Below are 21,830 nucleotides of genomic sequence, written 5' to 3'. Positions count from 1 at the left end.
AAGTAAAAGATTACAAAACTGTGGTTAGTCTGAAGTAATCTTACTGCTGAAAATTATGTGCAAACTGTGGGTGAAAGGGATAAATCCTAATCTCAAACTGGTTAAGTATTCACATTAATCAAATTCATAAAAAAATTTACCTTGTTAATTATCCCACCAAAAACTCTAAATGTGCTAATAAATTTCATTAGCTTTTTTCCTTAAATCATGCTGACCTCTGGTGGCAAGTGGCTGCTGTTTAATATAGAAAATACAAGTGTTTTAAAATATTTTTTTTGAATGGTTGGAATCGGAGGCTGAGCAGGTCATTATTTATTCAATAATTATGAACTAAGCTGCAATAGTTTTAAGTTAAGAAGTCAAAGAACTACATATAATCAATCAAAATCTTTCACTCACTCCATTCTATTTTATTTTGTTCTATTCCCTCCCTCAATTTCAGCCAATCTCAGAATATTTAACCATTGTCATGAAATACAAGGTTGCTAATCTCCTCAATGAAAGGTGCTAATTTCACTCCTTCATTTGGATGTATATCTTCTTCTTGATGTATTACAAGCACTTCAAACTTAACACATCTAAGACCAAAATTATCTTTCCACCCAAAAATCGTTCTGCACCATCTGCATGACTATTGACACCACTTTCATCCTTCCAATCACCCAGACTTGCAACATGTATTATTTTTTATCCCTTTCTCCTTTTCATTCTACTCTCATATCCCTTGCCTCATCCTGCCTCTTCATCTGTGTCTCCAAAACTTATGATTATTTTTTTCTCTCTAATACGAAAACAGTTTTAGTATGTAACTTTGTACTTTAAATACTGCAATCCTCTCTCTAGTTCATCCAAAAGGCTATTGCCATGATCATATTCCCATCCCAGTATATCCAAGATGCTCTTATGACAATTCTCTTGGCATTCTTTACCCTCTCATGACTTTGCACCTTCTTTGATATCACCCTTTGTGGCTTGGAATAGCCTCATAAATAAAGCTGTGCCAAAAGCCCTCCATCTCCAAACATTTACAAACCTACTAGTTCTGCTAAGCATTCTGACTATCAAGAGACAATCTGATATTGCAAACCAAAGTACACCCAACTTTAAAACTCCAGCCGCATGTAGGGGATTTAAACCTGCCTTAAACAGGCAGATCAGGATTCCTGTGCAGGAGGGAATCCACAACTGGCATTTAGCAGCATAGGTGACTCTATACCAGCCACTCCTCACTACTCCAGCATAGATGGTGTGTGAACCTGCTCGGAATTACAGGGGGTGACACTGATCCCCAGCCAACATTATGGCCCCTAGAGGACAGTTATTAACTGGCACAGTTTGGAGCTGCTTTCAAGCTGCTCTAAACTATGCTGGGGATGGTAGACAACCCCAAGAGTATGCAACCATAAACAATTCCTTTGCAGCTCCTTATTCAGCTGTGCTCAACTTTCCCTGGTCACAGCTAAGGATTCAGCCCACGGTAATCAACTCAAATGAACAGACATAATGGAGTCAGTTTAGGAGACAGTGTCGGTCTTCATTCTGTATCTTTTGGCATTGGTTAAAATCAGGTACATGTTATAATTGTGGCATAATCCCCTTTTATCTGCAAATAAACTAACACCAGCCTAGAAACTCAAGCACAAAGAACATTACACACACAGAGACACACACACAACACTTGGCTATGTGTGCAGTTAAAGAAAAACAAAAAAAAATCTTCCCCCTCTTTAGATAGTATTGGAAGATGGAGAGGACACAAGGGAGCTGAAAGCTGAAGAAAAGGAAACAGGAAAAAACACAATAAGTCAGTGGATTTACAGCTGAAAGTAATGGAGCAGGACAAAAGAACTTGTTTAACAAGTTTTGTATTTTGGTTTATAGCATAACTATTATGAAAATAATATTCTCACAGTCACTATTCAAGCATACATTTTAGATATACTACATATGTCAACATCATGATTTCACAGTAACTAACATACCACCAAACAAGATAGATTCTGCTATGGTAGTTTCTTAGCAACTAAAAACAACTTATTTGCACTAGCAGCTTGTAAGCACACAGACACGCATCAAGGTCTTGATAAATAAGAACTTAATAAACTTCAACTGACCTCTTGCTGGACCATCTTTCACCATAAGTCCTGCCAAGGCAATTAAGAGATGCCCTTTCTTTAAGTCATGTAGATCATCATCCTGCATCAATCTGATTCTGTTCTATTTCTATTCTATTCAGGTTATCAGACTGCGCCCTTCAATCTGCTATCTGAATGCCATTCAGGAATCCAGTATTAAGTATGACAAACATCTGTCACATGGATATAACTGATTTACATATACAGGCTTAGAACTTCTAGTCCTTTGCCTAACTGACACAACCACACTGCCTTTCAGACATCTAACTTCAGTGCCTTCTCAAAGGCCAGGTCTCACTTGCGAGCTCCAACTCCGAAGATGTCCATCTGTATTTCCCTGTGACTGTTTTCAGAACTTATACTTTCTTTCTATGTGGGTCACTTAACTGCTCATGCTATATTTCCTATAACTGCACACAAGTACAAGCAGAAGGTAGCAAAGCTTAATGCCTTCAAGATTTAATTTAGCTACCTCTAACAGCAAAAGTTTTGATAAACTATAATACAATAAAACAGATGAGAAAAATCAAATTTTTAGAGACCTAAATTAATGCTTTGTATGCAAAGTCTTCTTTGGTAGCTGCTTAACACTCACAGGTCAACTATTAGTGCCCTCTCTCTTTTATTGGAAGAAAAAAGAAGACCATCAAAAATTATATTCTACCTCTGTGTCAAGAAATCCAGTTGTACTCAGTGGTCTTTTTTCTTCCAGCACTACTGTAGCAGAATTTATAGCCCAATCTTTTACTAAATCTTTCTGGTTCTCGTTGATAACAGGCCTATTATAATCCTGGCTGTCATCCACTCCAAACACCTGAAAATGAAACAAATCATTATACATATTAACCCAATGCTTTCCCGATTCAATGTTCAATTTTAATGTATGGATGGTGTCAATACTGGCATAAGTAGTCAGATTCTTCATTTTAAAATGTTTTTACATGAATCTGACCAACTAACTTGTTGTAAAGAACAGATTATAAGTTTTAGAAATAGAACAGATATTTGTCAGTTTCCCAAAATTCAGGGAAATGGTAGTTGAAATGACCAGATATGAAACAATGATTCTTCTGATCAAAATAATTAAACGGGACAAAGATAGTGGCCAAATCAGTGGCAAAACAAGAACATTTTAAAAAGTATTTGCCAGGTATTTTTTTATAAATATATTTTCAAAAACAAGAAATACATGTACTTATATTTGCTACTGGTTCCCTCAGTGTGCTATTGTTCTAATTAAAGCAATATTTCAATTTTTTTGCTTTTTCTGAAGAGTTCCCATGTTATATATCAAGTGTTCTTCAATCTCATCATGTGACCCACATCTTGAAAGAAACTATTTCTTGGACCATCTTCTCTCCCACTGATGTTTGCATGACCACCTTTCCCTAACTCTGGTGACAGAATAACATCTCTGCAGCAACTAAAGTAATTGCTTACTTAGAAAAATAATTCGGAAAATATTAAATGTGTTTTAGTTTCTTTTAATGCAACTTAGAAGGAGAAGAGTCAGCATAAGGTACTAGTCATTTTTCCATGGACCACTGGTGGATCATGGACAACAGTTTGAAAACCACTATTATAGATAGCTTGCAGTTATTTTCAAAAAAGAACTCTGTGGGGTTTGGGAAATAAATACTTTAAAGCCAAGAAACATATTATTTGGAAAATTCTGTTTAGAGAGATTTAAATTAACTTTATTACTACTTTGCTACGGGCTCCAACACTAAAACAGGATTTTTATGTTTTTCCCTCACTATAATTCTATGACATAATAATTGGCTCTTGCGATGTCCGAGGATTGTTTTGTCATAAGGAATAGGGAGCTATTTAAACAACTTCTCTGTTCTTATAAAAATGTCACTAGTAACAAAACACCACAAAAATAAATAGATATTTTTTCTAAATGCAATATTTTTCATAGTTTTGCAGAAGGTTTCTATGGATCTTTTATAAATGCTTTGGCCAGTACTAATAGATAAATCAAGATGCATTGCTAACCAAAATTCTGAACAAGTTTCTTATTTTTAAAAGTCTATAAATCAGCCAATTCACCACTAGATGGCCACAATCCATAACACTTTTTCCATACCTAAGAAAACCAGCAGAAGCCCAAGTACTGTAAAGAGGCAAGTGTTGGTTTTTGTTTTTTGTTTTTTTTTTTTTTTTTGAGTGAAAAAGAGTTTTGCAGGATTCAGCCATACAAATTCCCATTTAAGCCAATTACGTAAATTTAGCCTCTATGAGTCCACATATATTAATATTTGTGTTTTGCCAACACTTGAGAATGAGAAACCATTTTCAAATTTGTTTTATATGTTTGCACAGTATTCTAGTGCAAAGAGTTAGCCTTCCACCTGATTCTATTATTTATACACAGAACATGCCTAAAATTCAAAATTAATTGCTTTATTAATTTTACACTTTAATTATGTCTTGATAATCTCATACACGAGTTATTTTAGAAGCACTTGGTATATCTTTTGAACCCAAGACAGGCATGATACATGATGTGATATCCATTTCCCCTTCTCTCTCTCCATTCTCCCTTCTTTTCCTGCTGCTTTTGACTAGTGCGGGTAGATGGCAAGTTTTACAGATTCAAATAAAGTTAACTATCATGCTACCTCTTCTTTTCTTTTACTTGCTTTCTACAGCTACTTCATCTTCCTCGTTTTATTTTCAAAGAATCCTTTTGATTAACTGCTTTACAATTCTCTTTAGAAACTGAAAACAAATACGGATTATTTTATTGCATGAATGCCTGTAGAATAATGTGATTTGAATGATGCTTCACTCATACATACCTAATCAGAACTACAGGAGTAATTTGCTGCACATAAACTACTGACTATTATCGGACAATATCTGTTTACTATGCCAATGAATCTCTTCACCACTCTGCAAACACTGGTGTTTAAAATAGCTTTCCCTTTCAACATTTGGTCTTGTGGACCTGAAGCCCCAATGAAATCATTCTGCTTCTTCTGTTATGGAAATCACTGATGTGACAGGTTGAACGTTAAATTCTGCTTTGTTCTGTGAGGGTGTACTTGGGTTGGGGACAGGATGCAAGGAATATCTTCTTCTCCTTCCACACAATGGTTCTGTGAGGAGCCATAGGTAAATGCTGCTAGTAGTGCTCCCTCAGCATGAGGAGTGGAGTACTCTATAGCCCTAGGGAAGTGTCCAGTTGGATTGGGGGTTAGTACTCAGAGACAGGAAAAGGGGGAGCATAAACTACATCTTTTTTTCAGCAGCTCAGCACATTTCCTGTGTTCCAGAGGCTTGTTTTCCCTTTTTGTGTTTCTGCCCTACGTGGGCAAAATACCACATAATCCTACATCCTGAGTGTTAATACTTCTGTTCCCATCCTACCGCAGAGCTCCTCACTGGAGCAAGGATATGATCTAGCCCAATGACTGGTATTACAGGATGAAGAAAGAAGCAAGGAAAGTTCCTAAATTGTCTTAGTCTTGGATATCAGCATCTCAGTCTATTCAAAAATGAATTTCATAAAAACACTCAAAGGCATTTTTCAATAAGGATCATTTTAATGCCAAATTTCAACTTTATACAACCAACCATTTGGCTATAAAACTGGTTTTAAAAAAAATGTTACCTGAATTCTTCTCTAATGGGAAAAACTTTTTTCCCCACCTTCCCCACACTTATATGATTAAACACTTTTTGTGCAAATTTAGAAAAAAAGTAATCTTTGAGCAGAGACTTAGCCTGCATTTTGAAAGTTTCAGAAAATTAGGAGTCAACTTCAAATAATTTACAAAGTTTTTAAAAGGACAATTGGTCAAATAAGTTGAATTTTTGGAAGTCTGCTAGACTGTCATCTACTGGAAGGTTGTACACATAGTTTGGTGAACTTCACAAACAATGATAATCACCACAACCCTCTCTCCCCCATCTTCTGTCTTTCTGTGAGACAAGTAGGTGTTATCACTCACTTCACACTAAGACAGAAAGATTAAATGACTTGACCAAGGCTACAGAGGAATCTGGTGTCAGAAACAGAATTAGAATGCAGGCCCATGCTTCATCCACTAGAATACACTATCATCGCAACATTGTACTATCCCTCCAAAGTCACTGCCTGTTCAGCAAAGGAACCAGCTCATTTGCATGTAGTAAGCTATGAGGGAACATAGTAAGCTATGAGGGTCCTAGAACTCTCAGTGGTAGCCTACAATGCATTCTCCTTCCAGCTTTTCAGCTATGAGGTGACCTGAGAGCCTTCCAAATAATGCATTTTTGTTTGCATGATTCTCAAAGCAAAACTTTGGATGGCTATAATGGAAGGGTATAAAATCATAGTGGGTAAGCTTTCAACCTGAATGATCAGTTTACTTTGGTTTATGTTTCCAAGCCACCATCACAAGGCCTAGAAACTTACTTTTAAACGTTTCTTTTTTACTTTCCTAGCTCTTGTTGGGCCTCAGACGGGTCCAAAGTTCAGCTCTGTGGTCACTGCTGCTTCTGCTTTATGGGAAACCTTGAGTGTGTCATTCTAATAGGGAAATGAAAATTCTGACTCAGTCAGATACCCTATCCAGGGTCAAAACAGGTGGAGGAAAGGGAAGTGCTTTTTTATGGAAGGCCAGTACTTTTTGTCTGATGTTTCATTCAGAGCTTGAGATCCTGCAATCAGAAGGATTTATAAATTCTGATTTGTAAATCCACAGTTTATCAGATGAAGATTTCCCTCCTTAGGAGGGAGCAACTGAGTGAGTGTACTATAAAAGTATAGAATCAGGCATAGAGTTCTCATGTGCCTCCTACTGCCAACATAATTTGCATTAAGACCTATTAATCAGATGGTCCAACTCAAGACAGAAGGCAAGTCACAAACACAGGCAGTCCTGAATCTTGCTGTTTATTCTTTTGGAGCTGTCTATAGTTGCAAGGAAGACCACCAGTTCTCCTCAGCAGCAAACCACACAGTACAGGACTCTTCCATTAGATAGCAAAGTATTGTATAGCTGTACTGTATAGATAGCTGCCACTTTTCTCTGTGGTTATAGCTGGTATCACACCACCTACAAGAAAAACTATTACAGGAATTCATGGAAACAGGAGCCTCACCGCTGATGTAGCCCCAGGGAGGGCAGAAGGATGCCTGGGGAAAAAAAATTAGTTTAAGGCCTTTGAGAATTCCTTAATAAATCTAGAAGAAAACTAATCATTCTAAAATCAAACCCAAACTTCAGTTCATTTTTAGTTCCCAGAAGAAAGAAAAGGTTTACTGTATTTATTCTTCATTTGTGCTTATTCTAAAATGTATTCTAAGTTCTTCTGCTCATCTATAAAGAAAATAGAGACATTTCTAAATATTTTAAATCCCTCCCCCCCGTCACCCATTTTACTAATATTTTCATGTTTACAAGAAACTGAGAAGCACCTATAAGTTAAAGAGCAGAAGAACATAAGGCCAGATTGTTAAAGGTATTAGTGCCTAAAGATGTACATTGGCACATAGTACGATTTTCAAAACCACAATTTCAATAAGAGTTAGGCATCTAGGCACTTTTAAAAATCCCACTGAGCACCTATGGTCACAGTTCATGGCAACTGTACCTGTATTTCCCCTCAGTGCCCCAGCAAGGGCACACAATCTTGGTTTCCAGCTCCCCAGCTGTTGTCTCTCGTGGATGGAGATTGCCAATTGTGGTTGGACATATTCCTGGAGGTTTCATCATATGACATAATCTTTAATTAAAAATTAATCTTTAATTCCTGGAGATTCCAGGACAATCCTGGAGGGTTGGCAACCCTAGTGAAGACTCACATCTCTCCCTTCTGACCAGGGTATTCCCCTGCCTTCATTGTGTATTTCTCAGCACAGACAGGTTGCCCAAGTACCCCTGCTTGCTTTCTCTTCAGAGAGCGATAGAGTGACAGTCAAGATATAAGTACCACACAAGTCTTTCTAAGCAAGCCTACTTTATTCTTAAAGTAAAAAGTACGACAGAGAAAACAAAAGAACCTAAACACATGCTAATAAACTTACCAGGAACCCGAACCCTAACATGGATTCTTGCAGAATAAATCCTTCAACCTGCCCCTTTCGGGAGTCCTTGTGGTTACTAGTTCACAGCTTCAGCTCAAAACAAGCACATGCATGACAAGCTTAGTCCACCCTTTTATACAGATCAGAGGTATTTGATCAGGAGTACTCAGAATAGGTAATTGGTATACATACAATGAGTCTCTCTCCCCAGGGCGTATCTTCAAAAGGTTGGCTTCAGAGGGGGATTATTTACATTCCCTTCACCTCAAAGTAATTCCTAGGAAATCTACTTCTACCTTTGAACCTCCCTCATATACCTTTTAGAGAGCACATTAATCTTGTCTTCTTGCTAAAGAAGTTCCATAAGCTCTCACAATCGTACATAAACATTTGCATTTCTAATACAATATACCCCAAAGGTATTAACCCTAATTCAATCAGGTTTAACTTTATTGAACTAAGTTCATTCAGGATACTGTCAGGTCTGACACACCTATCTGCATCTTTAAGGCATCTAAATATCTTAAAAAAATCTGACCCATAGTTCAGTGTATACCTCCTTCATAAGACATTCTATATGGACATGAACATTATCTGGTATAAATTACATTAGTGTCAGAATAATCATCTTCATAAGTTATCAGCATTACAGTAATAGCCAAAGATATCAATGAGGATTGGGGTCCTGTTGTGTCGCATGCTGTATAAATGGATTAAAATTCTAAAAAGGCCCTAAGCAACTCTGGAGCCTTTGGATTTCTACACAGCAAAAGAAAAAAACCCTGTGGCTGGCCCGTGCCAGTTGACTCAGACTCAGGGCTCGGGCTGCAGCGCTGTTTCACTCAGGCTGGAGCCTGAGGCTACGTCTTCACTACAGGGGGGGGGGTCGATTTAAGATACGCAAATTCAGCTACGCGAATAGCGTAGCTGAATTCGACGTATCGCAGCCGACTTACCCCGCTGTGAGGATGGCGGCAAAATCGACCTCCGCGGCTTCCCGTCGACGGGTCTTACTCCCACCTTCGCTGGTGGAGTAAGAGCGTCGATTCGGGGATCGATTGTCGCATCCTGACGGGACGCGATAAATCGATCCCCGAGAGGTCGATTTCTACCCGCCGATTCAGGCGGGTAATGTAGACCTGCCCTGAACCCTGGGACCGTCCCAGCCCACAGGGTCCTAGAGTCTGGGCTCCAGCCTGAGGCCAGAAGTCCACATAGCAATGAAACACCCCACAGCCGGAGCCCCGTGAGTCCGAGTCAGGTGGCACAGACCAGCCACGGGTTTTTCTTTGCTGTGCAGACATATCCTAAGTCTCATTTTCAAAAGGCACTTAAGGGACAAGAGAGTAACAAATAAGAGGAAGGAAGGAAGGGAATGGAGTAATAATAAAGGCAATGATAAGATCATTCAGTAACACAGATTAACTATAATATAACTCAGTGATTCTGAAAATGAGGATTTATGTAACCTATACATTCAAGAGTAATCACAGTTATCTCCACCTGTCCCAGCTAAGCTGTCAGTTACCATGCCATCAAAACTAGATCTTGAAGAGGGATCTGAATGAGGAGAGAGCAGTGGCCTTACAGATTAGTTCAGGCAGGGAGTTCCATGTGTAAGGAGATGCATGAGAGAATGCACAGATGGGAGAAATGGACAAATGAGCATTCAAGGCTGACACCACTAATGAAATAGAAGTATGTGAGGGAGTTCAATAAGGAGTGGGTGGCACATTGAAAAGTGCACTAAAAGCAATGGCAAAGCTAGTAGAAAACAAGGAGCCAGTGGAAGAATTTTAAAAAAAGTGGGTGACAGAGAAAGTAGTAGGAAAGACAGATTATTTTAGCAGCTGTGTTTTACATGGACTTGAGCAAGGGTAGGTGGAGTGTTAGGGAACCCAGAGAGGTGAAGGTTACAGCAATCAAACTGTGAGAGAAGATTGTCCTGGACACAAGCTTTAGCTATAGGGACAGAGAGATAAGGTTGAATTTTAGAAATATGTTACCAGGATGTGGACATAGCCTAGATGTGTAGGGCAAAAGAAGTAGAAAGTCAAGAAGAATCTAACTTTACAGACCTGAGTGAGAGGAAGGATGGTGGGGATGTCCAACAAAGAGTGGGGGAATGGAAAGGGTTTCAGAGGCAAGTCCCGGAGCTCACTATTGTCAGAGTTAAGGTTAAGCTCAAACTGAGCTCTTGTTCTTTTTCCACTAGTGATGGTAGCCCATGTGTTCATAACAGAATTTAAAACAGATCATTCTTAGAGGTCAAAACCACTGATCACACAGAAGAAACATTGATACAAGAACAGGAATATTCTTTCCTTTGAAAAAGAGTGATATACTATACTGGAGTAGAATTCACATGCCCACTTCCCTATCTATACATGTGGCCCATATTTAAGTTGTTTTTCAAACTCAGATTCAATGGATTTTGCCCTTGATAGTCACCTTTGAAAAGCATTTTAAAATAATATCTTTTTAGCAATGTAACCCAGGAGAACAGGTCAATTGTATAGTGCAGACTGGCCTCATGAAGTGATCTTAAACTTTCGCACAAATTCTATAAATCATTCCTATTACAAAGTAAACAAGTGAAATCAGAAAACACAATATAAAAAACACTTCCCCAAAATAAAAATTAAAACAGTAATTGAGAATTTGCTAGAGCAAAAGGGCATCTCAAGTAAGAAACCAAAGATATCAATGTGCCAAATCTAATATTCTCCCACGGTCTTTCAGAAGCCAGTTACATATCCATGTGCATGAATGTATTTTGTACTTGCTTGTCATAATGAAGTCTTCATTCTCCATAGGGTTTCAAAATTTAAAACAAAATAGTTGCCCCAAAATGTCCAAAGTCTAGCCAGATCTCTAAAAAGCAAATTCAACACTCACTTTCTGCAGTTCTTCCTTAACCAGGGTAATGACAAGTATCACTTCTTGAAAAATGGCAAAACAAAACAAAAAATCAGGATAGATTTCCTCAGCTGATTCACTGGGTGTTATTATTCCCAATGACCTTTCAATATATTAATTATTTATGAGTCCAGTTCTGTGACCGGGAGTATTTGTTGGGCTGATGTACTGTTCTTTCTGGCATGAATCATTAGAGCTATGAAAAAAGTAATTAAGCCACAGGGGTGTGCAAAATCCATCAGATTTGGAAGCCATTTTCTAAAGAGAAATGTCTGTCTTAATACCTTCAATTTTCTCTGGAACAACAATTTAAGTGTGTAGCGATTGTTCACTCTTGGTTTATTCTCCAGTTCTTTGATTTTATTTTCAGGGAAATCTATTATCTACAATGCTGCAAAAAGATTCCAAAATGTGCACTCAAATCTCTCTTTATGACAGCACTGTAAAATTCCATTCACACACATTTTTAAATAAATAAAATATAATTACTGTTTTAGTCAGTCATTATTATAAAGTGTTGGGTAAACAGATTTTGCAATATGATTGCTACACAATTTCTGACACTTCTGCGAGAATGCTTTATTTTATTATATGGATAATGTTATACGATTATATCTGCCAGTTAAAATACACATAGAAAGGTTGAAAGGCTTTTTGTTAAAAATAATGGACACACCCCTCCCTGATTTACAGTTTTAATTCAAATCCTTACAATTACTGCTTAAATACAGATATTGTAAGGTTTAATGTAGTTTAACATTCACATTTACAAACTAGATTACTACAAATACAATAATGAGAGCATAATAAAATGCATATTAATATGTTCTTAAACAAAATAGCCCTGCTGTTCCAACATTCATATAGTAACTGGTCATTAATCTTAAAATTACAGTGTAAAGTATTCCTGAATAAATCCTCTTCACATATAGGAATAATTTTATAGTTAATACTGATCTTGCTCCCTTACAGCTGCCAGAATATTAATATAGCTATTACTTAAGGGCTTGCAAAAGAGAATATAAAACCAGTGAGCACAAGCTTTCTATGACAATGGAAAGCTTTTAGAAGTGTACAGCCAAAAATTGAGTTTTATTTCAAATGCACCTCTGCTCAGAAAAGCGACTGTAAATGATGGCATTGTGAAGTTCTATATTTGTCTTCCACTGACCTCCGCACCAAAACGACTCAGTTCACAAGTAAAAACGATGTGAAATTCAAGTTTGTTCTTTTGGCTGGCACATAAACAAGCATAAAGGTAGCAAGCCCTAGGACCAACTAAGGAGAATCCACAGCAGCCCTTGAAGAACAAACTTATGTTAGTAACAAACAGTATGAATGACTGCACACGAGGAGCTGGTCTAATTGAGTGAGGAGGTGCCATTTTAGTCACTTTTCAAAGCAGAAAAGGGGATGATCGAATACTGCAAGGTGAACATGTGAACCGAAGACCATGTGGCGGCCCTACAAATATCCTGGATGGGGACGTGAGCCACAAAGGCAGCTGACGAGGCCTGCGCCTGAGTCGAGTGTGCCCTCACAATGGGTGGCTGGGGGACAACCACCAGCTCATAACAGGAACGGATGCATGAAGTGATCCAATTGGAAAGACGCTGAGTGGAAATCGGCTGGCCTCTCGCACGCTCTGCCAAGGCGACGAACAGTTGCGAGGACTTTCTGAACAGCTTAGTCGGCTCCAGGTAGAAAGCCAGAGCCCGCTGCACATCAAGCATGTGGAGACGGTGCTCCTCACTCGACGCGTGAGGCTTGGGGCAGAGGACTGGTAGAAAAATGTCCTGACCCATGTGATAGGCAGAGACCACCTTCGGGAGGAACGCGGGGTGTGGGCGGAGCTGAACCTTGTCCTTATGAAAGACCGTGTACGGCGACTTGGAGGTCAGGGCCCTGAGCTCTGAGACTCGCCTGGCCGACATGATTGCAACTAGGAAGGCCACCTTCCACGAGAGGTGAGACCAGGAACACATGGCTAACGGTTCAAATGGGGGCCCCGTAAGTCAAGCCAGCACCAGGTTTAGGTCCCACTGTGGTACTGGGGGCCTAGAATACGGAAAAATATGGTCCAAACCCTTAAGGAACTGGCCAGTCATAGCATGGGAAAATACTGTGTGCCCTTGCACCGTTGGATGGAAGGCCGATATGGCTGCCAGGTGCACCTTGACTGATGAGGGCGCCAGGCCCTAGGCTCTCAGGTGGAGGAGGTAATCAAGGATAAGCTGGATCGGCGCGGTCACCGGGGGGACACCCTGGTCCGCCACCCACCTAGAAAACCGGGACCACTTCGCCAAATAAGCACGGCGAGTGGAGGGCCGTCTACTTTCAAGGAGGACACGCTGAACCTGCTCTGAGCACGTCCTTTCCTCTCCACCTAACCACTGAGCAGCCACGCCGTGAGGTGAAGAGCCGCTAGGTTGGGATGGAGGAGGCGGCCCTGGTCCTGAGAGAGCAGGTCCGGGCAGAGCGGCAACGGCGGAGCTACTGCCAGGCCCGTGAGGGTCCTGTACCAATGCTGCCTGGGCCACGCCGGGGCAACAGGAGGACCCAGGCCTTGTCCAACTTTATTTTCCCCAGGACCCTGCTGATTAGAGGGAACAGGAGAAAGGTGTAGAGAAGCCGGCCTGACCAGGACAGGAGAAAGGCATGGGAGATAGCGCCCCTCCCCAGGCTCTCCCTGGAGCAGAACCAGGGGCATCGCCGGTTCTGCCGAGTTGCGAATAGGTTCACCTGGGGAATTCCCGACCTTCGGAAGAGCCGGTGGGCCACTTCCGGGAGGAGGGACCACTCGTGTTGCAAGGAAAAGTCCCTGCTGAAGCGATCCGCCCTCTCGTTCTGGGTGCCCGGTAGGTGGAAGGCCTTCAGGTGGATGTCGTGGGCTATACAAAAGTCCCACAGACTGAGGGCTTCGCGGCAGAGGATCGGGCCCTGCCTTGCCTGTTGATATAGAACATTGAGGCTGTGTTGTCCGTGAAGACCCTGACTACCTTGCCCTCCAGGTGCGAGCGGAAGGCCATACATGCCAACCGCACCGCCCTGAGCTCCTTGACGTTTATATGTAGGGTTAGGTTTTGAGCCGACCACAGGCCTTGAGTCTGAAAGCTCCCCACATGGGCCCCCCAACCCAAGTCCGACGCATCGGACACCAGCTCCAATGACGGGTCCCTGTCCCTGAATGGGACCCCTTGGAGCATGTTGTTTGGGGTGGACCACCACTGTAGGGAGGCAATCACAGAGTCTGGCATGATGAGGACCTTGTCCATCCTGTCTGTGGCCTGGGAGAACTTTGAGGCCAACCAGAGCTGGAGGGGCCTCATCCTGAGTCTGGCGTGATGGACCACGTACATGCACGCTGACATGTGACCCAAGAGTTGCAGGCAAACCCTGGCAGTTGTCACCGGGAACCTTGTGACTGAGTTGATGAGACCTTTCAGGGTCTCAAATCTGTCTGGTGGGAGAGAGGCCCTGGCCGACGCTGCGTCTAGGAGCGCCCCGATAAACTCTATGCGTTGGACCGGGACTAACGTGGACGTGGTGTTGTTTACCAACAGGCCCAAGGCAGTGCATGTGGACAGGAGTGTCAAGTGATCCCTCACCTGCGACCGGGAAGTGCCCTTGAGAAGCCAATCGTCCCGATAGGGAAATATCTGGACCCCCGCCATCTGAAGTAGGCCGCTACTACTGACATGAATTTTGTAAACACCCTGGGGGCAGTGGACAGACCAAACGGGAGGACCGTGAATTGGTAATGATTCTATCCCACCACAAAACGAAGGAAGTGACTGTGCCCCTCGAATATGTGATGTGGAAGTACGCGTCCTGTAGATCGAGGGCAGCGTACCAGTCCCCGGGATCCAGGGAGGGGATGATGGAGGCCAGGGAGACCATGCGGAACTTGAGCTTCACCATGTACTGGTTCAGACCTCGGAGATCAAGGATGGGCCTGAGCCCCCCTTTGGCCTTTGGGATAAGGAAGTAACAGAAGTAATATCCCTTGCCCATGAACTCCTCGGGCATCGCCTCTATCGCTCCTAGTCCTAGGAGCCGCCCCACCTCCTGCTAGAGCAGAGCTTTGTGAAAGGAGTCTCCCAAGAGGGACCGGGACAGGGGTTGTTGGGTGGGGAGGAAGTAAACTGGAGGGTGTAACCCCGGGAGACGGTGTTGAGGACCCATCGGTCCGAGGTTAGCCGTGAGCATTCCAGGAGGAAAGCACACATCCGGTTGGAGAAGGGAAGCTTTATTGGGGGTGGATCTCTGATGAGGATTGGCGGGGTGCCCCCGAGCGTTCCATCAAAAACGCCTTTTCCCTGCCTGCTTGCCCTTGGAGGACCCAAGCTGGGGAGCAGGTCGAGACTGCCTCTGAGGGCGTCTCTTATAGTCCTGTTGATTCTTATGGGCGGCCTTGTACTTCGGGAGGGCGGCCTGAGCGGGGGTCTGCTGCAGCTTGAACTTAGATTTTGCTGGAGCCAGGACATAGCGGCCTAGAGTCTGGAGGGTCATGTGGGAGTCTTTCATGCCATGCAGTCTTGTATCTGTTTCCTCCGCAAACAGAGCTTTCCCGCCAAACGGGAGATCCTGCATGGAAGACTGTGCCTCGCTGGACAACCCAGAGAGCAGGAGCCATGACGCCCGTCTCATGGACGCCGCGGAGGCCATTGATTGTGCGGCCGTGTCCGCAGCATCCGAGGCTGCCTGCAGAGATGCCCTGGCGGCCGCTGCCCCTACCTCCACTAGCACCCTGAACTCCTTCCTATCACGCTCCTGGAGGGAGTCCTCAAACTTAGGCAGGGAGCCCTACAGGTTGAATTTGTACCGGCCCAGGAGAGCCTGATGGTTCGCCACTCGTAACTGGAAGCTCAAAAATGAATAAATTTTCCTTCTGAAAGAGTCCAGTCTCCGAGAGTCTTTGTTCTTTGGGGTCGGGGCTGGCTGACCCTGCCGTTCCCTGTGGTTGACCGACTCGACCATCAGAGAGTTGGGCGCCGGGTGGGTATACAAGTACTCATGCCCTTTAGTGGGTACAAAGTACTTGCATTCCGCCTTTTTAGAGATGGGGACCAACGAGGTCAGTGTTTGCCACAGGGCATTTGAAATCTTAGCCACCCCTTCATGGAGAGGCAAGGCCACCCTACCCGGTGCCGATGGGGACAATATGTTAAACAGGGAGTCCGAGGGCTCCTCCATCTCCTCTGCCTGGAAGTGTAGGCTTGCTGCCACCCTCTTTAAGAGTTCTTGGTGGGCCCTGAAGTCCTCCTGCGGGACGGAGGGGGGTGGGGCCACAATCACCTCCTCTGGGTGGGGAGAAGAGGCCGGTGTGGTGCTCTGGGTGTTGGCCGGCACTGGAGGGTCCACCACCTGGTCGGACTCCGGGCGCGGTGCCGAGGAGTTACGTCGCACCGACTCCTTTCTCGGGGGTCTGGAAAGTGGGGCCAACGGTGCTTCCGAAGCTCCGGCTGCCGAGCGAGCTCCCACCGGGGGCTGCGCTGGAGGCCACGGTGCCCACTGGTACCATTGGGCCGTCCATGACGCTTGGTGCCACTGCACCTGCTGTGGCACCGGTGGGGCCAACTGTCCAGGTTGGCTGGCCTGGCCCATAGAAGGACTGCTATGAATGGTGGCCGGGCTGGTGTAAGATCTGCTGCTGTCTCCGGACCGGGAGGAGCGGCAGTGCCAGGATCTACGACAGCCACGGGAATGCGATCTCGACGTGGAGGACTGGTAACGACGGTAATAGCTGCTCCGTGAACGGCCTCGACGGGCGGACCCGCGATGGCAAGACGCCGGCGATCGACACCCGGGGCTGCGACGTCTTGGCGGACACTTGGTGTGGGAGTCCAAGTGGGAACAGCATCGACAATCATGCCATAACTGACTGTGGTACCCTCTCCAAGACGGCGACGCCCACCGCAGTCTCGTCGATATTCACTCTTTGAGGACGAGCGGTGTGGGACCCAGCCAGCCAGTCTGGTCGGTGTCGAGGGCGATCCACCTGGACTCTGCCCCGAGTGGTCGCTGGGCGGTGATCGGCATCGGGAACGTTCCCTCAACCGAGACCAGTACTGGGCCAGAGGCGACTGTGGAGATCCCAGCGGCATCTTGTCTATGGAGCGCGGGGCTGACATTGGCAGTGCTCTGGGCACTGGCATGGACATAACGTCCCAGACCGCCTGGAGGGCTTCAGGCTTGGACGGCATCTGGACATATGGAGAGGCCTGTCCTGAAGGGGCTGGGCTACTCTGCTCAACTTGAGTCGGAGGCCTGGGGGGGATCGAGGACTGCCCGACATGGGCCTAGACTCTGTCCCAGACTTCCCTTCGGGCCGCTGCAAAGAAGGAGTCTTCCTGGCCCTCTTGGCATGCCCCGTGGATGGGGAGCAGTGCCGGCTGGTCGATGGCACCGGAGGGTCGCTGCATACCGACGCCGCAGTGCCGCTTCGGAGTGGCGTGTCGGGGTCGGCGCCGACTCCATCAGGATGGCCCGGAGCCTAATGTCCCTTTCTCTTTTGGTCCGAGGCTTAAACGACTTGCAAATCTTGCACCTTTCGCTGATATGGGTTTCTCCCAAGCAGCACAAACAATGCGGCTCACTCCTTGGCATAGAACGCCTACAAGAGCCGCACGACTTAAACCCTGGGGTGTGGGGCATGCCCTGGCCCGGGCTCACTGACTAACTAAATTAACTAAACAGCTAACTAACTACAGGTACTAACGCTGAATGAACGAACAGTTCTGGGGATGAGCTATAGCAAAGCTGGAGCAGAGCAGTTCCGACGCACCTTCACTAGCGGCAAGAAGGAACTGAGGGTGGGGTGAATGCGCAGCTTTCCTTATACAGCGCCAGGCAGGAGCCACTCCAGGGATTGTGGGGGCGCTCCCCCCCTACGGGTACTGCTAGGGGAAAAACTTCCGGCACCAGTGCATGTGGGGAGCACGCACACCTATTGTGGAATATACATGAGCAATCACTCGAAGAACAACAGAATATAGTTAAATGATTATAATGAATTTCTCCATCTAGAAACTTTTCTAAGAATTTGATTTCTATGGTTTAGGCCTTAGTATGGCTGTATCATAGAATCATAGAATATCAGGGTTGGAAGGGACCTCAGGAGGTCATCTAGCCCAACCCCCTGCTCAAAGCAGGACCAATTCCCAACTAAATCATCCCAGCCAGGGCTTTGTCAAGCCGGGCCTTAAAAACCTCCAAGGAAGGAGACTCCACCACCTCCCTAGGTAACGCATTCCAGTGCTTCACCACCCTCCTAGTGAAATAGCAACCTTATCTTTCAACCTTATCAGCAACCTTATCTTTCAACTTAAAGTAATTGCATTACAGTTAAAGGAAACAATTGTGAAACCAAAATAATTTAAAAATATTTTCAGCTGAGCCTGATATTTCCATAGTACCTGAACAACCATAGGACTCCATTTGCCCTGGCAAGATAGGATTATGAGCTGTATTACGATACTGATATTATGTATTATGATACTGATTATGATTACAGCACATACATGCTCTAGAATGTGAAGGAGCAGAACAGGAAAATGCAGACTGAAATTCTCCTAAGCATAGTAGCAAGCTTAATGCAGCATTTTACGGCCTTAAGAGATTCAGGAATGTCCTGCAATGCAGTTACTGTTGAGACAAATTGGACCTAGTTTAAATAAAGAATCATAGGACTGGAAGGGACCTCGAGAGGTCATCTAGTCCAGTCCCCTGCACTAATGCCAGGACTAAGCCCTGGCTGAGATGATTTAGTTTGTGTTGGTCTTGCTTTGAGCAGGGGGTTGGACTAGATGACCTACTGAGGTCTCTTCCAACCCTAACCTTCTAAGTACTATCTAGACCATCCTGACAGGTGTTTGTCTAACCTGCTATTAAAAATCTCTGATGATGGAGATTCCTTAATCTTCCTAAGCAATTTATTCCAGTGCTTAACCACCATGACAGTTAGAAAGTTTTTCCTAATGTCCAACCTAAACCGCCCTTGCTGCAATTTAAGCCCATTGCTTCTTGTCCTATTCTAAGAGGTTAAAGAGAACAATTTTTCTTCCTCCTCCTTGTAACAACCTTTTGCGGGACCCCACTTGATAGGCTCTTCCAGCTTGACTGTGAACCACTGATAACTCCTCTCTGGGAACGGTTTTCCAACCAGTTATGCACCCATCTTGTAGGTTGTATTTCATTTTGTTTATGAGCAAATCATGAGAGACAGTATCAAAAGCCAGAGGGGTAGCCGTGTTAGTCTGAATCTGTAAAAAGCAACAGAGGGTCCTGTGGCACCTTTAAGACTAACAGAAGTATTGGGAGCATAAGCTTTCGTGGGTAAGAACCTCACTTCTTCAGATGCAAGTAATGGAAATCTCCAGAGGCAGGTATAAATCAGTATGGAGATAACTAGGTTAGTTCAATCAGGGAGGGTGAGGTGCTCTGCTAGCAGTTGAGGTGTGAACACCAAGGGAGGAGAAACTGCTTCTGTAGTTGGATAGCCATTCACAGTCTTTGTTTAATCCTGATCTGATGGTGTCAAATTTGCAAATGAACTGGAGCTCAGCAGTTTCTCTTTGGAGTCTGGTCCTGAAGTTTTTTTGCTGTAAGATGGCTACCTTTACATCTGCTATTGTGTGGCCAGGGAGGTTGAAGTGTTCTCCTACAGGTTTTTGTATATTGCCATTCCGGATATCTGACTTGTGTCCATTTATCCTCTTGCGTAGTGACTGTCCAGTTTGGCCAATGTACATAGCAGAGGGGCATTGCTGGCACATGATGGCATATATAACATTGGTGGACGTGCAGGTGAATGAGCCGGTGATGTTGTAGCTGATCTGGTTAGGTCCTGTGTATCAAAAGCCTTACTAAAGTCAAGATATACCACATCTACTGCTTCCCCACTATCCACAAGGCTTGCTACCCTGTCAAAGAAAGCTATTAGGTTGGTTTGACATGATTTGTTCTTGACAAATCCATGTTGACTATTACTTATCACCTTATTATCTTCTAGGTGTTTGCAAATTGATTGCTTAATTATTTGCTCCATTATCTTTCCCGGTACTGAAGTTAAGCTAACTGGTCTGTAATTCCCTGGGTTGTCCTTATTTCCCTTTTTATAGATTGGTACTATATTTGCCCCTTTTCCAGTCCTTTGGAATCTCTCCCATCTTCCGTGACTTTTTGAAGATAATCACTAATGGCTCAGATATCTCCTCAGTCAACTCCTTGAGTATTCTAGGATCAGGCCCTGGTGACTTGAAGACATCTAACTTGTCTAAGTAATTTGTAACTTGTTCTTTCCATATTTTATCCTTTGATCCTACCTCATTTGCACTAGCATTCACTATGTCAGACATCCAATCGCTACTAACCTTTTTGGTGATGACTGAAACAAAAAAGTTATTTAGTATTTCTGCCATTTCCACATTTTCTGTTATTGTTTCCACCCCTCCCCCCATCCCCCACCATTGAGTAACAGGCCTACCCTGTCCTTGGTCTTCCTCTTGCTTCTAATGTATTTGTAGAATGTTTGCTTGTTACCTTTTATGTCTCTAGCTAGATTAATCTCATTTTGTGCCTTGGCCTTTCTAATTTTGTCCCTACATATTTCTGTTGTCTGTTTATATTCATTCTTTGTAATTTGACCTAGTTTCCAGTGACTAGGACTCTTTTTTGAGTTTCAGATGTCTACAATACATTTCAAGAGAACAAGACAACCCAGGAGAAATATGTAAAGCAAAGACAACATAACCCCATTTGAACCAGCCTAATAATTTCGGAGTCAATACTTCATATTGTTTGCAAGAGTCCCTGTTTAGGCTTAAGGTTGCTGACGGCTCATTGCTATGCCATAAACATATGTAATACTTCCAAAAGGCTCAGAACTGGTATCCTATTCCTTTATGAATACAAGATACCTGCTGTGATCCTTTTAACAGCATTATGAAATTTTCCAACACCTACAGAACATAAATAGTTTCTTTTATCTAGAAAGGGTAAATGGTTTATATAAATACCATTTTGAATTCCTCCTAACCATTGTTACAGATTTACATTTTCTAAGGTTCAGCAAGGCTTTCTAACCTTTGAAATATTTGGTATTAAATAGCATCTTTGAAAAAAACTTTTTTCTGATAGAACCTCTCCAATGAATAAGTGGAGGGTAATTTTGAGGGATTTAGGGCAGGAAAAAAGTTTTGGATACATACAAAAGACACATGGAACACCTGCTGAAAGAGATCAGCAAAAGAGAAAAATGCCATTTTTTCATTTAGTGATCAAGAAAATTTGACATACTGTAACATTAAAAATATGTTCTGGATCATATCAAGATCCTGAATAGAATTTTTGTTGTGTTCTGCACTCTGTTATCAGCTGGGGTGTTAAGAATATTACCCTGCTAAGAAGAGTCTTGCCTTTTTGAAACTACTCGTTTGGAAAAGAGCATATTTTCTTCCATTCAAGGTCTTCTCTGAAAAATTAAGCCAAATGAATTAAGAAATTAGGACAATGTATTTAAGTGTGACTTTTCTTTCCTTTACATTTGTCAAAGTAGCTTTGCATCTCTACAGAAAGACCCTTTGCATCATACAACTCGTCCTTCAGTCTATCACTCACGGGAATCCTGACATTTGCATCAATGCATGCATGAGGATTTAAGAACTGAATGTTACAAGCAAAGCCTACCATATGAGGTTTAGTCATACCTTTTCCCTGCACAATTAATGTGCTTAATTTTTCTATTTGTTCTT

General features: G+C 43.3%; 1 protein-coding gene across 1 annotated transcript in view; it reads right to left on the bottom strand.

Annotated features, from left to right (window-relative positions):
- The window catches only part of CEP170 (centrosomal protein 170), a 193,791-nt gene that overhangs the window by 62,407 nt on the left and 109,554 nt on the right, over window positions 1–21,830 (bottom strand). Inside the window, exon 10 of the mRNA XM_029911038.1 lies at window positions 2,800–2,949. Within this exon, the coding sequence (XP_029766898.1) occupies window positions 2,800–2,949 (150 nt within the window). The remainder of the gene's footprint in view (window positions 1–2,799; window positions 2,950–21,830) is intronic.

The sequence above is a fragment of the Terrapene carolina genome, unplaced genomic scaffold (genome assembly GCF_002925995.2).
Source record: "Terrapene carolina triunguis isolate 2854851 unplaced genomic scaffold, T_m_triunguis-2.0 Scaffold85, whole genome shotgun sequence".
NCBI classification, from domain to species: Eukaryota; Metazoa; Chordata; order Testudines; family Emydidae; genus Terrapene; species Terrapene triunguis.
Note: the sequence above shows the minus strand (reverse complement) of the source record. Positions and strands in the feature narration are given on the sequence as shown.